Source organism: Panthera pardus, unplaced genomic scaffold (assembly GCF_024362965.1).
Source record: "Panthera pardus isolate Hobbes unplaced genomic scaffold, ASM2436296v1 HiC_scaffold_16, whole genome shotgun sequence".
Taxonomy (NCBI): Eukaryota; Metazoa; Chordata; class Mammalia; order Carnivora; family Felidae; genus Panthera; species Panthera pardus.
This window is the reverse complement of record NW_026526721.1, coordinates 86,408,027-86,422,947: the sequence shown is the minus strand read 5'-3', so window position 1 is coordinate 86,422,947 and position 14,921 is coordinate 86,408,027. Positions and strand designations below refer to the sequence as shown.

The 14,921-nt window shown below is 40.1% G+C and overlaps 1 protein-coding gene across 1 annotated transcript in view; it reads left to right on the top strand.

Moving 5' to 3' along the window:
- Positions 1-14,921, top strand: part of USP13 (ubiquitin specific peptidase 13) — a 119,374-nt gene that overhangs the window by 31,057 nt on the left and 73,396 nt on the right. The window contains exons 3-4 of the mRNA XM_019463242.2: positions 3,636-3,696; positions 12,943-13,064. Of these exons, the coding sequence (XP_019318787.1) occupies positions 3,636-3,696; positions 12,943-13,064 (183 nt within the window). The remainder of the gene's footprint in view (positions 1-3,635; positions 3,697-12,942; positions 13,065-14,921) is intronic.

The window sequence follows — 14,921 nt, the reverse complement described above, 5'->3', positions numbered from 1 at the left end:
GGCAAACCATAAGAGACTCTTAACTATAGAGAACAAACTGATGGTTATCAGAGGGGAGGCAGGTGGGGGATGGGGGATCTAGATGATGGATATTAAAGAGGGCACTTGTGATGAGCCCAGGGTGTTGTGTGTAAGTGATGAATCACTAAATTCTACTCCTGAAGCCAATATGAAACTATATGTTAAGTAGTTAGAATTTATATAAAAACTTGAAACAAACAAAAAGAACACACCACTAATTGTCTCTGTATAGTGTCCTCATTTGGTCATCCTATTCTTCAACTAAAGTAAGTGTCTCTAAAAACTTCTCATCATCTCTACTATACCTCCCTGGAAGTTCAGCGTTGCCATCCGGTTGATCTTCCTGCTAATCCACTAAACTGCCAGGGCTGCAGTGATCGCTCATTTATCATGCTTGGTGGATATGTTTCAGCTCTGATTTTACTTGCTTACAAGCATTTGAACTTGTTTTCCTCTTGGAACCGCTCCTCTCCTGCTTTCTTTGGCACCATTCTTTCCTGGCTTCCTGCTGTTTTTTAGGCTGCCTTTTCTGACTTTCTTTCACTAGCATCTCTTCATTCATTTATTCCTTAAATATCCACACTTCCTAGGGTGCCTTTGGACTATCTTTCTCTGAAAACTGTTCTTCCTCATCAGTGTTGTCCATTTACTTGTTTAATCACTGTCTCTGAACTCATGACTTACTAATCGGTATCTTTCCAGAGCCAAAGTCTGACCATCTGACTCTGAGTTGGTTTTTCCTACTTGAACACCTCATAGGTACTTCAAGCTCAGTGTGTCCAGACTCAATGAATAATCCTCTTTCTCAGAGTTGTCCTTCATCTTAAATTCTAGAGACCTAGACGTTTTGGATTCTGCTTTCATTCCATGGCTGGTTGGTGACCAAGTCTAGTTATCTGGACCTCCCAAATGGCTCTGAAGTCCATCCTGTCCTCTCCATCCCTGTAGTTTTTGTCTGAGGGCTCATTATCCCTTAAAAGGACTAATTCTTTAGCTTCCTGACTAATCTCCTTTCCTTCAAACTTGCTGCCTTCCATCCTACCCAGTCTTCATGGTACACCTGGAGTGATCTTTTCAAATGCACGTATCTGTAGCATTCTGAAGCTTAAATCTCTGTATCTCCCTTTGTTGCAAGATGAAATCCAAAATTCTTTTCCGTTTGATTACAAGGCCTTCCATGATCTGGCCTCTATAGCCTTTCTGACTCTTACTTTTATTATGTAAGCTTTGTGCTCTGGACACATCTAACCACTTCTTCCTGGAATACATTATGATTTCATACCTTTGTACATGCTGTTTTTCCTCTCTGGGATGTCTCATTCCTCTTATACCTGTTGTATCCTTGTGGTCAGCATATCCATCTATCTATCCATCATGCATGTATGCATGCATCCATTCATCCATCCATTCATCCATCCATCCATTCATCATCCATCCCATCCATCCATCCATCCATCCATCCATCCATCCACCTGTCCATCCCCCCATTCATCCACACATTCATTCATCATCCATCCATTCATACCTTCATCCATCTTTCTTCCATCTATCCATTTATCCATCCATCTATTCATCTACCTGTCCATCCTCCATCCATCCATCCATCCATTCATCCACTGATCCATTCATCCATCCATCCATCCATCCATCTACCTGTCCATCCCCCCATCCATCCATGCATTCATTCATCATCCATCCATTTATACCTTCATCCATCTATCATTCTTCCATCTATCCATTTATCCATCCATCCATTCATCTACCTGTCCATCCTCCATCTATCCATCTGTCCAGCTATCTATCCATCCATTTGTCTATTCATCCGTTCATCCATCATCCATCTATCCATTATCCATCCATTTATCCATTAAATAAATATTTGCTGAGCAGCCGCTCAATGCCAGACCTGCTGGTCTTCTTATCTGACCAGCTCTGCCCACAGCTTCCACCCCAGAAGAACTGTCATTTCCTCCTTGTAATCCTACCTTTTTCACACTTCCCTTAATACTCACCAGAATCTATAGTGCTGTTTGTATATATGCTCTCCTACTGTGCCCGTGGGCTCATCAAGGAATGGAGCATGTCTTCATTCACTTTGCAGCCTCAGTGCCAGCATAGAGCCTTACCCATGGGCACAGTCATGTTTGCTGACTGAGGAGTTGCCTTTTTTCAAACCCTGTTGATTTCTAGTGGAGACTGAGGCAGGCACAGAGGTGATGGTTTTTGGAAAGAAGACCTAGTTTTTTTTTCCCCTGTAAGGAAGTGAATCTAATCCAAGTCTAAGGTGTGGATCTCACAATCAAGGAGAACCTCATATTCTAGTAGGTTTTCATGCAGCCCTTCTCCTTCTTTTCTCCCTCTACCATCCTGCAGAAGTGGAGGAGACAGGTTGGAAAAGTTAAAAGCATGCCATAAACTTCTGTAGAGAGATTTCAAGTGACTCTAAGATTGCTAAATGTGCCTACAGGTTTTATTTCATCCCCTTTTTTTTGATGCAGGCACAAGGTGGGGAGAGGAGCAGGGGCTCTGAGACCTTGGTGGAGAGGGATTCTAAGAGAGGTGACATGAATTTGGCACGAGTAGTTGGAGAGACAGGTTTTTGAGCTAATGTGTTCTATCATATTCACATGCTTAAGATGTGAACCATAAACTTATAGTAGAAGCTGTAAACTTAATGTGAGAATCACAAAGATGAGTCACCCTTCAATGCCAAATGATAAAATGTGGCAAAGGAGACTTAAGACTGATAATGGGACAAACTAAAGCAGCAGCAAGGCCTTGATGCTGCTATAACATGTGGCCACTTGAAAAGATGCCAGGCTTTGACCAGCACACCATGGTGCGCTGGAAATGTACTCTTTTCTAATAACTGAGAGAACAAACAATGTGGAAATATCATTCTGGCCATTTGAAAAAAAAAATTTATAATCCTGTTTGAGAGTAAAATTTTTTGTAAAAGTAAAACCCTTTTGTCAGAAAGGTAATGAATGACTTCTTTTGCTTAACCACTTGAATGGACATTTATTTCATTGCTGTCAGGTACTTCCACCAGAGGTAGAAAATACACGAAGCTTAACATGGCAACTAACCATTAGCTGGTGCTCCAAAATGTTTAGGGAGGTTAGATTGAGATTTAATATGACCAGAATATCAGTGACAGCTAATCAGTATGTATTAGCTCTTTCAACAGTAATTTTTGTGCATACCCAGGACCAAGCACAGGGACCCAGTGGGTAGCAGGGGAACAAGAGCCTTCCCTCTGGGATCTACCACCATCTCTCCAGAATAGTTCCATCATTGGGCATGGACTCTAGCCTTTTGGGAGCATGTGCCAATTTGAAGTTGAAATTTCTAGTTCACCTTGATCCCTGGTTCTACGTCCCTTTCCAGAAGTGGTCTTGATAATTTGATGAAAATAATCAGGTGGAACAATAGCATTGCCCTTCACCTACCTCCATTGACTTGGGTCAAGTTCTGGTTTATCCTGGAATCTCTGGTCAGGTTGAGTATTTCCTCTCGCCTTTTGTTAACAACTGAGAACCCTTTCCCTCCCCAACTCCCCCTGTCGTCTCTTCTGCATGTTGCATTTTAACAATCTCTTATTTTCTTTTCAGAAGGTAAGAGGGGCATCTGGTGGAGCTTTACCAAAAAGGAGGAATTCCAAGATTTTTTTAGGTAATGTAAATAGTAATCCATAGTGTGTCCAGATTTTCTGTGTGTGTATGTATGTGCATGTGCATGTCTGATTTGGAATAATAGGTTATTTATTTTTCCTCAGTTTAAGGATAAGAGGTACCAATTTAACTTGGGATGATCTGCCTCCACTTTGTGTTTACATAGTGGTGAAAGATGCTTCTAGTACTCTTAGTTGGGTTTAGTGTTTTGAAGCAATTATACTTACAGTGACTGGAGACTAATTGTGATTCTGCTTCTGCTCTCTTTTTTCACTGCTCTGAAAGTAGAGACATTTTTTCTTTTTTTAATATTAGCCTAACTATAGACTTTATTCAGATTTCACCATTTTTTCCCATTAGTGTTTTCTTTCTTCTTTCTTTCTTTCTTTCTTTCTTTCTTTCTTTCTTTCTTTCTTTCCTTTCTTTCTTTTCTTTCTTTCTTTCTTTTTCTTCCTGGGATCCCATGTTGTATTTAGTTGTCATGTTTCCTTAGTCCTGTCTAATCTTTGATAGCTCCCCAGTCTTTTTTTTTTTTGTCTTTAATAATTGTGACACTTTTGAAGAGTATTGGCCAGTTATTTTTGTAGAATGGTCCTCAATTTGGTTTTGTCTGTTTCCTTATAAGTCTGAAGTGTTGCATTTTTGGCAAGAACACCACAGAGGTGATGTGCCCTCCTCAGTGCATGATATTGGGGGCATGTGATGCTGAGGTGTCTTTATATCGGTGCTGTTAACCTTGATCCCTTTTTAAGGTGGTGTGTCTGCTGGGTTTCTCCACTGTGAAGATTCAGTGTAATTAATAAATACCTTGGGAGTAATACTTTGAGACTATGCTGATATCTTGTTTCTCTTCAAAGTTTTGCACGCTAATTAAAAAAAATTTTTTTTATGTTTATTCATTTTTGAAAGACAGAGAAAGACAGAGCACAAGCAGGGGTGGGGCGGAGAGAGAGGGGGACACAGAATCTGAAGCAGGCTCCAGGCTCAGAGCTGTCAGCACAGAGTCCGACGCGGGGCTCGAACTCATGAACCGCGAGATCATGACCTGAGCCGAAGTCGGATGCTCAGCCGACTGAACCACCCAGGCGCCCCAGTTTTGTGCACTAATTTTATCATCTGTCATGGGATCTTGCCTGCCACAATGATTACTGTGGTATGTGCCTAGCAGTGATTTTCTTTTCCCTCATTTAGAAGAGCCAGTTTTATTCATGCTAATGAGCATTAATTTCTATATCCTATAATCATGATAATTTTTCACGTTAAGCTTCTGATATGTTTTTGCCAGGAGAAAAAGTGGTTTGATCATTTTTGAACAAGCAAGTTTATATCCCTAAATGCCTAGGATTATTGTTTGAAAGAAATTTAGAAATTGTTTGCATGTTATGATTTCATTTTGGTAAAAAAAATCTATACAATATATGCGCGTGTGTGTATATGTGTGTATGGGTGTATGCATGTGTGTACATATATGTATGTGTGTGTACATGAATGTGTGGGTATATACATACACGTATACGTATATAATTGAGAGTCCAGAAAAATCTGGCAAAATATATTCCAGATTGTTAATAGTAGCTCTTTTCCAGTGGTGGGATTGAGGTGATTTTTATTTTCTTCTTTTTGCTTATCTGTATTTAAAGTTTTTCTATAACAAACATGTGCTACTGTTGTAATGAAAAGACACATTAATTATTTGGAAAGGAAATCCATTGGAAACAGTCGTGGAGCTGAGTGTCCTTCCTGCCCTGATTCTCTGTTACTCTACACTGAGCTCATGCTTGCAGTCTTCTGTCCTGATTTTCAGTAGTGGTTTACTTTATGAGGTTTATCTGTTGTTGGCTTTTCCAGACTGACCAATCTTTCCCACCTCTCTATGGTCTTTGGACCACAGCCCAAATCAACCAGCTAACCCCAAACCAGCAAAGAATGGGCCTCAAAGCTGAAATGATTGTATGCATTCTGATGCTTTGGTTATTAGCCGCAGGCCCCCTTCTACTAGTAGAGATAATGTAACTTTTTTTTCATATGAAATTTATTGTCAAATTGGCTTGCAGAGATAATGTAACTTCTGAATTAAATGATATCAGCGTGGCATTCTTAGAGGTGGAAATAATTAAACATTTTTGATTACTGTTGTTATTTTTCATTATTTTCTTGATTGAATGAAGATGTTAGCTGACTTCCTGCCCTTTAGCCTTTGTGTCTTTTGCCTGAAAGACCTTGCAGTTTGATTTCTCTAGTGATCATTTTGGTGGTAGAGGGTATGGTAAAGTAGCTATTTTAAATTTAACATTTTTTAATGTTTTATTTATTTTTGAGAGAGAGAGAGAGAAAGGGAGGGAGAATGAGAGTGAGTGGGGGAGGGGCAGAGAGAGAGAGAGAGAGAGAGACAGAATCTGAAACAGGCTCTAGGCTCTGAGCTGTCAGCACAGAGCTCGATGTGGGGCTTGAAATCGGGAACGAGGGCATGACCTAGGCTGAAGTTGGATGCTCAACCAACTGAGCCACCGAGGTGCCCCTTAGCTATTTTAAGAATTAAGCCAAAAGTAAGCACTGAGGTTTTGTGCATTATAGTGTGTGGACCTCTTTCATTGGGGAATGCTAACCTACCATTTCATTCCAGTCGATCCATTTCTATAGACTGTGGTCTGTGTTCACTCAATATTCCATATCTTAGGAAACCACAGAATATCCCTTAAACTCACAGTCCAGCAAAGATATTCTATTTGGACTGTACCGGGTTTAAAAACAATTTTAAATTCGAACGTCATTGGTACTTTGGGGCTTGCCTAGGCCCTGTTTCTCTCTATTGTTTGTTACCCAGATGCTTCACAAATGAAGTTAGTTACTTCATCTGAGTAAGAATTTGGTTTTGCAAGCCCACCTTTATAGCTCCCTTGATATGATGCTTCATGTTCCCCAATAGCAGTGACTTTTCTCTTGTTACACTGATCACAGCTGTTTTCAAGTTGATGTGGCCTGTGCATTAATTTCAGTGAAGGACCACATTAGGCTTAGATCTGGTGTATGGAACAGAAAACTTAAAATATTGGTGACTTTAAATAAAGTAGATGTATATTTCTCTCTCATGTAGAGGATGTAGGGAAGTATCAAGTCTAGGCTAATGGGATGCCCTCATGTTCATCAGGATCTAGACCCTTCCCATATTTCTGCTTCACCCTCCATCCTGGCCTGTGAGTCTAACTTCATGGTCTCTTCATGGTCGTTACTTTTGTCAGCCTTCTCACAGATCCCTAAGCAACATTCTGTTTACACCTCTCTGGTCAGAACTTGGTCACGTGGCTGTACCATGTGTTGTACAGGAGACTGGAGAGTACGTAAAATTTATTAGCTGGCGTCATTAAGTAAAGTCTGTTACTAAAGACGCAGGGGAGAGTGACTACTGGGAGGCAGCTGGTAGCCTCTGCCACAGACTCCTTACCTAAAAGGGATGTTGGGTTGTCTCTTCTTGGAGAGGAAGAGAACGCAGAACTCTCTTATATAGTCTCTTTGTTTCTGTGACTGGAAAGCACTTTTTCATTGCTATTGAAATGTCATCCTGATGCTCCTCTTCCCCTCATAAAATAGATGCAGCTGACTCACGCGTTCTCATCAAAGCTTCTTGTACCCCAGTCGCTTCATGACTTGATGACCAATTCCTTTTCCACTGGCCTAATGGTGACATTATAATCATTCATTTATGACTCCAGATTTTATAAGGGAAACTGAGGCCATTAGCTGGTGCTGAATGGCTTATCTAGGTCTCCTGAACACCATCTTGCCCTTCAACATTCAAGTCAGTCTTCCCGATTACCTTGATGTCCATTCAGGCGAAGTCACAGTTAAAGATCCTTGCCTCAGCTCTAGCTTTAGCTGGTGTATTTTTTTATTTTTTAAATCAACAGTGACAATTATTAATTTTTGAATCACTTAAATTTTTACTTTTTATATTTAGGGTTTAAAAAACATTTTTAGAACAATGTTTTTTGGACACAGCTTAAAATTGAAAAGTTATGAGGGGCTGTATAATGAAAAGTAAGTTATTCTTGCTTCTCTGTCTCGTGGTTACTTGGTTACTCTCCCCAGAGACAAACAGTATTTTCTGTTTGCACATTTTTATATATCTTTTATATTTTTCCCAGCAATAGTATAGACATATATCATGCTTTTAGAATTTTTTCCTATAGGCAGTTGGGAACCATCAACACTTAGTTTCCAAATTGTACTCTGAGGCACCCTAGGGTGCTACAGTGAGTTCACAGGTGCACCACAAGGTATTTTTAACTCTTCAAGGAAACGACAGTGGTACTTGAACATTGCATGACCTATTTTAGTATATGTGCTGCTGAAGCGAGCACAACATTGCATGACCTATTAACTTGCTGTAGTTTTACTATTTGAGTATCCTATAGTCCTTTCAGTGACTTCACCTCTTGGTAAAGCTGATTTTTCGGTGGTTTCTATGGTAAAAGGGAGGTACCATGTGAAGATAAATGTGGAACAGAAAATGAGGGAGGCAGTGTTAACATCTGACTCAAGAAGTTGTGCAGTGCCCAACAGGTGCACACATAAGGGATTGTGGTTAAGAGTGAAATAAAACATTTCTTTCAATTTATGTTTATTTTTTCAAATGGTTACTAAATCATTAGAACATAAATATTTATTAAGTTGTTTGGACCTAACTACTAAATAAACAGAGCCCTTAGGCATTTCTTTTGGCTTAGGGCTGCTGTGCAAAAATCATTGGGATGCTTTACGCTGCTGTGTACTGAGAAAGTGGGTAGCTCTGTGTTAATGTTTTTAAGCTAGAGAGGGATACTATTAGATTGTCTTTTAAAAGATAACTTACAACAGTATGAGAGATTGTGAATTTTTGGGCTAAGCTGATTCAAAACTTACTGTTTTATGAGATGGAAGGAGAGAAGGGGGGAATATAAGGGGGTCCAGGATCTTCAAAGAATACCCCAGGACTCATGATGTGGTTCTGGCCTCATCTTACATACTTTTTTACAGTCAAGCTACAAATGTGTATAAATGTGTAAATACTTGCTAGTACATTTAATGCATATCTTTGGTATGTCATAAATAGTGTTAAATATTCACATTTTTATTGACTTCCCCTCCTTTCCACCACTTTCACAAGTAGGAGTAAATGAGTCAAGTTCTTTTGTGTCTGAAGTCTGGGACATTGAAGAACCGTTACTAAACCTCAGAGAACTTGAATTTCCACCTTTTTGGTTTTAGCCCTAGCATTCATACTTGATGAGAAGTAGGTTGAAAACAGAGCGTTTGTAAAAAGTTCTAGGAGTGGGCCTGTTCAGAAAAGTCAACTGTACCTGTAACGGCCAGAAGGTTCTAGTGAACTCCATTTTGCCATTTCCTTCTGAAGTAGGTCCCAGAACAGGGTCTGTGTTCAAGGAGATTTCCCCCACCTAGTGCAGACCTCACAGCACTAGAGCAGCCAAACTGCTCACCTGTGGGGTACAAACTAGTTAATCTGGTCAGGCTGGGAGAACTCTGAGCTGGGCGTCAGAGCCCTGGTCTGATACAGGGATCTTTTCTTCCATGGTGCTTCTTCCCAGCTTAGGCAAGTCACTTCTTGGAAATGGCTGTGGTCCCAGCCACTTCTTCCAGGGATCTGAGAGGGTCATTGAAGTAGAATTGGGAAAAGATATTAAAAAAAAATTTTTAAGGGGCGCCTGGGTGGTTCAGTCAGTTAAGCATTGATTTCAGCCTTAAGTCATGGTCTCGAGGTTTGTGAGACTGAGCCCTGCGTTGGGCTCTGTGCTGAGTGTGGAGGCTGCTTGGGATTCTCTCTCTCCTTCTCTTTTTATCCCTCCTCTACTTACGTGCTCATGCTCTCTCTCTCTTGCTCTCTCTCTCTCAAAAAATAAATAAAATAAAGACTAATTTTATTTATTTATTTGTTTGTTTGTTTTTAGATTTAGAAAAAGAGACCATCCAGGTATTGCCAGTTAATAGCCATAGTGGAAAGTACCTGCTGGGAGAGGTTTGGTGGGGGTCCTAGTCCTACTGGTCCTTAGGGTATAATTTCTCTGTAGGTTCCTCAACTAGATATTTTGGGGAGTGGTAAGACTCTAATTAGAGAAATTTGGAAATTGTAGATTTATACTTAGGACTGTGGGGTCATATATATTTAGGAGAAACCATAGATTCGTCCCTTAAAATCAGAGTGTAAGTTACTTCTGCTGACTTTTCTCTCATTTGGATAAAAATGTTTGGGAAAGATCATGTCCCCTTCCATCCCATTGAATTAAAAATAAAAACAGGGGCACCTGGGTGGCTCAGTCGGTTAAGTGTCCGACTTCGACTCAGGTCACGGTCTCACAGTCTGTAAGTTCAAGCCCTGTGTCGGGCTCTGTGCTGACAGCTCAGAGCCTGGAGCCTGCTTTAGATTCTGTGTCTCCTTCTCTCTCTGACCCTCCCCGACTCATACTCTGTTTCTCTCAATAAATAAATAAACATTAAAAAAAAAATAAAAGCAACTCTAAACTAAGTGTAAAAAAGCTCAACAAAGGGGGTTACCTGGGTGGCTCAGTCAGTTAAGTGTCTGACTCGATCTCAGCTCAAGTCTTGCTCTCTCAGGGTCATGAGTTTAGGCTCTGCATTGGGTGTGAAGCCTACTTAGAAAAAGAAAAAAAAAAGCCCAGTAAAGTTCTGCTTTTTGTACAACAGCAGTTTTGCTTATTGTTAAACACATATCAGTTACCAATTAAATAAACCCCGAACCCACAACTACCCTTCTGATGCTCTTGCTTAGCTGTTGTCCGTAGCATATTGGGGTCTTTAACTTCCTGGAGTCTCCTTTCACAGACATTTACTGAGTGTGTGGTATGTGCTGGGTACTGTGCAGGGGCTGGGGGTATGTAAAGTGAATAAGACTCGTTTCCTGCTGTGACAGCTTACAGTCTGGAAGCATTTGAAGTTCATATCTTCTCCATACTGAGATTTCATAGAAGGATCCCCACGTGATGTCATGGTCTTTCTGAAACTTATTTCAGGATTGCTTTGCAGCTGGGTAACCAAAGGGAAGGGGAGGCACTTTTGATTATGTTGGTTGTCAGGAATGTAGAGAAGGTGTTGATGGTGATTATGGCGGCTGCTATCTGTGGAGCCCCTAATACCTGCCAGATCCTATATTAGATGCCTTAGAACCTTATCTTGTTTAATCTTTTCAACAATCTTTTGGGGGTACATAACATTATTCATAGCTTGCTCCTGAGGAAAATGAACTTGGAAAGAATTTGCCCAGGATTACATAGTTAGTAAATGACAGAGCAGGATTTTTTTTGGACTTAGTTTATCATTGTGTTCGGCCAGGTAAGATTTGACTTAGCATTAAATGAGTGTGTTTTCTGTGGACAAAAGGCGCTTAGATAATATGTTATATGAGCCCAATATGTACACAAAAACAAAAGGGTTGTACTTTGGTTCCTTAAAATTGTCATAAAAGATATAAAGATTAAAGAATAGAAAAAAGCCCACACACCTACTGTTTTCATTTGTTCAGGTTTCCTTCTATTGCTTGTCTGTGGGCATAACTTTTACAAAGTTGTCATTACCGTGAAGATGAATTTTGTATTTTTAACATTGCCATAGGATAAATATTTCCATGTTTCTACATAGTCTAAATAAATATTTAAATAATATTCTGTTGGGTTCAACACCATTCTCATTGAACATTTAGGTTCTAATTTTTAAAATTATAGATATTGGGGCATCTGAATTTTTATTACATGTAGAATGTCTGTGAATCATTTCCTTTAAATAAATGCCTTTGGTGACTTTAAAAAAAATTTGAAGATCTAATTGCTTTTATTAAATGATTCATGAATTGGGCATCATTCCGTCTAGCAAATAATGCCTTTAGTGACTTCTTAAATTCTTAGAATCATCTTTGACATTGCTTTTTGTCAACTTGAACACTTACAGCTATCAAATAATGTTGGTTATTTCTTTATTTTGATATTTCTGATTCTTAGTATTTGGACCTTTTATTAAAAATTATTGAGACTGTATTTCCCTGTATCTCATTTTCCACTTAACACTGCCTTCCTTTTGAGAATTCAGGAGCAGTGCTGTATACAAAAAGATACTAAGTTTGTGATTGGAGGCAAACAAGAAGGTAATAACAGAACCTAGATCCTTTGGTTCTCAGGCAGCTGCTTCGTCTGGGAAAATAACTTCTTCCTATCTATAGACCCATGTTTGTGTACCTGTTTATGTGTGGTGTGAGTGGAATATGGCTCAATCGCTCTTTGTCACCATAGTTCCAAACATCTAAATATACAAACATGATCTGGGATCCTGGCATCCATGTGAATGTAAGGCTGAAATGTCCAAGGAAATACTGTGACAAGACATTTCCTTGAGCCTTCACCTAACCTTTAGCAGAGATTAGCCAAGCAGATAGGTGATGACTTGATAAATAACAGGCTAGAGGAGCTCAGTTTTCTTACTGAAAATTCTGCACAGCCTGAGGACAACAGGACTAGTTATATTATGGAGTTTTCCCCTCTGGCTTACAATGCAGTATTTTAATAACTCCTAGAGGGGGAAGGGGACAGAGAGAGAGATGGAGACAGAGAGAGGGAGGTTGACATTTTATTTTTAAAAAATAGCCCTCATTCATTGACTACCCGTTATGTGCCTGATCTCTTGTCTACAATTTCTTACATTCCCTTGTGTAAACTGTGTGAGGTAAGAGCTGTTATCTCCATTCTACACGTGAGGAAACTAAGGTTTAGAGAGTTTGTGACTTGCTCAAAGTTACATTAAATTTTGGAGCTGGGATCGAACCTTGGCTTATCACTTCTGAAATCCTGTGCTTTCTTCCATCTTACAGTGTTACGAAAGACATTCCAACCCATTCTTACGCAATCAGGAGCCTGGTACCCGGCAAATCATAGTTAACAATTTATTCCTTTAAAAATCTTTAAGAATTGAATATCTAGCACGTGTATCTATTTTAATTGTAAAGCTGTATGATTGGACTCAGCCTTTATACATCTGTCACTTATTAGTAAGTATTCATAACTTAGGAAAGATGGTAGACCTACATTTACTCCTGGTTTGGGGCAGATGGATGGTTGTCAGAGGAGGGAATCGTAAATGTCATGACCTTTGTTTGTCATTGCTGTGGATTTCTGGCTTTCCCAGTGAGTGTTGCCTTGGTGTAGAATGTTTTCTCTTCACTTCTTGTTCTTTGTTTTTGTTTTCTCCTCAGATCTAGATACTGATGACGATTTAAATAGCGACGATTATGAATATGAAGATGAAGCCAAACTTGTTATATTCCCAGACCACTATGAAATAGCACTACCAAATATTGAGGAGTTACCAGCCCTGGTCAGTGAGTGTGCACGGCTGCTAGCTAGATGCGCGTGACTCTCTGTGTCAGGTGTGTGTGCGTGTGCGGTGTGTGTGCATGTGGAGGTGGGGAAGGAGGGTTGAATGAGAGAAGAGGAGAATGAGCACGATCATGAGCATACTGCTTCTTCTCTGTGAAAGGGTCTTGCAGGGTGAGGTCTCAGTAGTGTTGGGCCAGATACCCTTTGCTGCGCGTTACTCCCGGTGCTGTACAAACATTGGGTTGGCCTCCCCCCAGGTGGCCGGGCTCCCCCCTCCTGCTCTGTGAGCTGGTCCCCTGTCTCCCCACCAAGGTGGGCTGGCCTCCGCCAGGCGAGCTGGCTTCTTGCTGCTTGTAGTTCACAGTCTGTTGCTTAGATTTTCACACTGTGCCCCTGAGATATGCAGGGGCTGCTGGAGAGGGGTGTCTTCTCATGAGAGGAGTGGCTATATTTTTCTATCTTCTGCATGTTAGCCCTCCGTGTGAGATTTTGTTTGGGGGAGAAATAAGGACTCCTCCGCCAAAACAACCGCAACACGATTATAAAAATAACCAAACGTTTACAAATCACAAGTCTGCGGGAGCTCTGTGGTAATGTGAGACTCCTTGAAAGTTTTGTTCCTCATGAGGACTAAGATTACTTTCTAGGTTTTAACATTTAGATTTAGTGGTGGATTTCTTTTCTCTTCCCTTCCCTTGTTTTTTGTTTTTGTTTTTGTTTTTGTTTTTGTTTCTGTGGAATGACTTTCATCTTCCTGAGCAGTTGTGAGGAAGCCAGGTTCTGTTTTAGTTTGAGGCTGTGAAGGGGCATGGAGTGTCCTCCTACAAGGACACAACTGTGTTTCCTGTTCTTTCCTGTGTTGTCTCCCCCACCCCATCCTTCTCTGCTTTGTTCTCTTCCCTTTCTTTTCCTCTTTTCCAATCCGTGCATACCCTGAATTGTCAGAGCCTGGCCACCAGTAGTAGTGGGGTCAGGGTCAGTTGAGTTTAGGTATGCTAGTTCTTTTTTTTCCCCTCCTCACACTCCAGAACAAAAGCCAGGTGTTTAGGTTCCGGAATCTTCAGGACATTGTGTGACTCTGTGTCCACAGCCACCTGCTCACTTGCCTCTGCCAGGAGGGGGAGGGTGTTTGTGCTTGGGGTTCCCATGTCATTAGGGACCAGGTTTCTACCATACAACCTCTTTTGACCCTGACCTACTTTATCCCTAAATACAAGACCACAGAAATGAAAATGTTGTGTATTTACCTATTGTAGTTCTTTCCTTTAATTATTATATGTGACCTATCCTTTTTAGTGCTAAGTGCAAAGTGTTTAGCAGTGCACAGAGAATTAAATTACCTCTCCTTTCTCCAGTTCCCTGTGTTGACTCATGTGGCTGTTACCAAGGATAAAATATGAGTGGGCAAAATGGTCTTACCTCGTCCCATTACCTGAAATTATATACTAAAGCTTGTATCTCCATGATACTGAGAGTACTTACTGCCTGCCCTTGTTTAATAAAACTCTTATGTCTGCTGTCGGAAAAGAAAGAAAGAAGCACATTGTGAATAAATGTCATGAGAAATAGTTTTTCTCTCGCTCACTTATGAAGGAAAAGTCTGTGTGAAAAAAGTTGATAAAAGAGCCTTTAAGTGTTTTTTAATTATTCTTATATTCACAATATACTTTGATCTCACTCACTTAAGAAGGAAAAGTCTGTGTGAAAAAAGTTGATGAAAGAGCCTTTAAGTGTTTTTTAATTATTCCTGTATTCACAATATAATTTGAAGTGTGAATACTTTTAGTTAAAATTGAAGTGTCATAGGAATCTGAATCCAGCAATAAATGTTATAATTTTTAACACAGAATCTTTT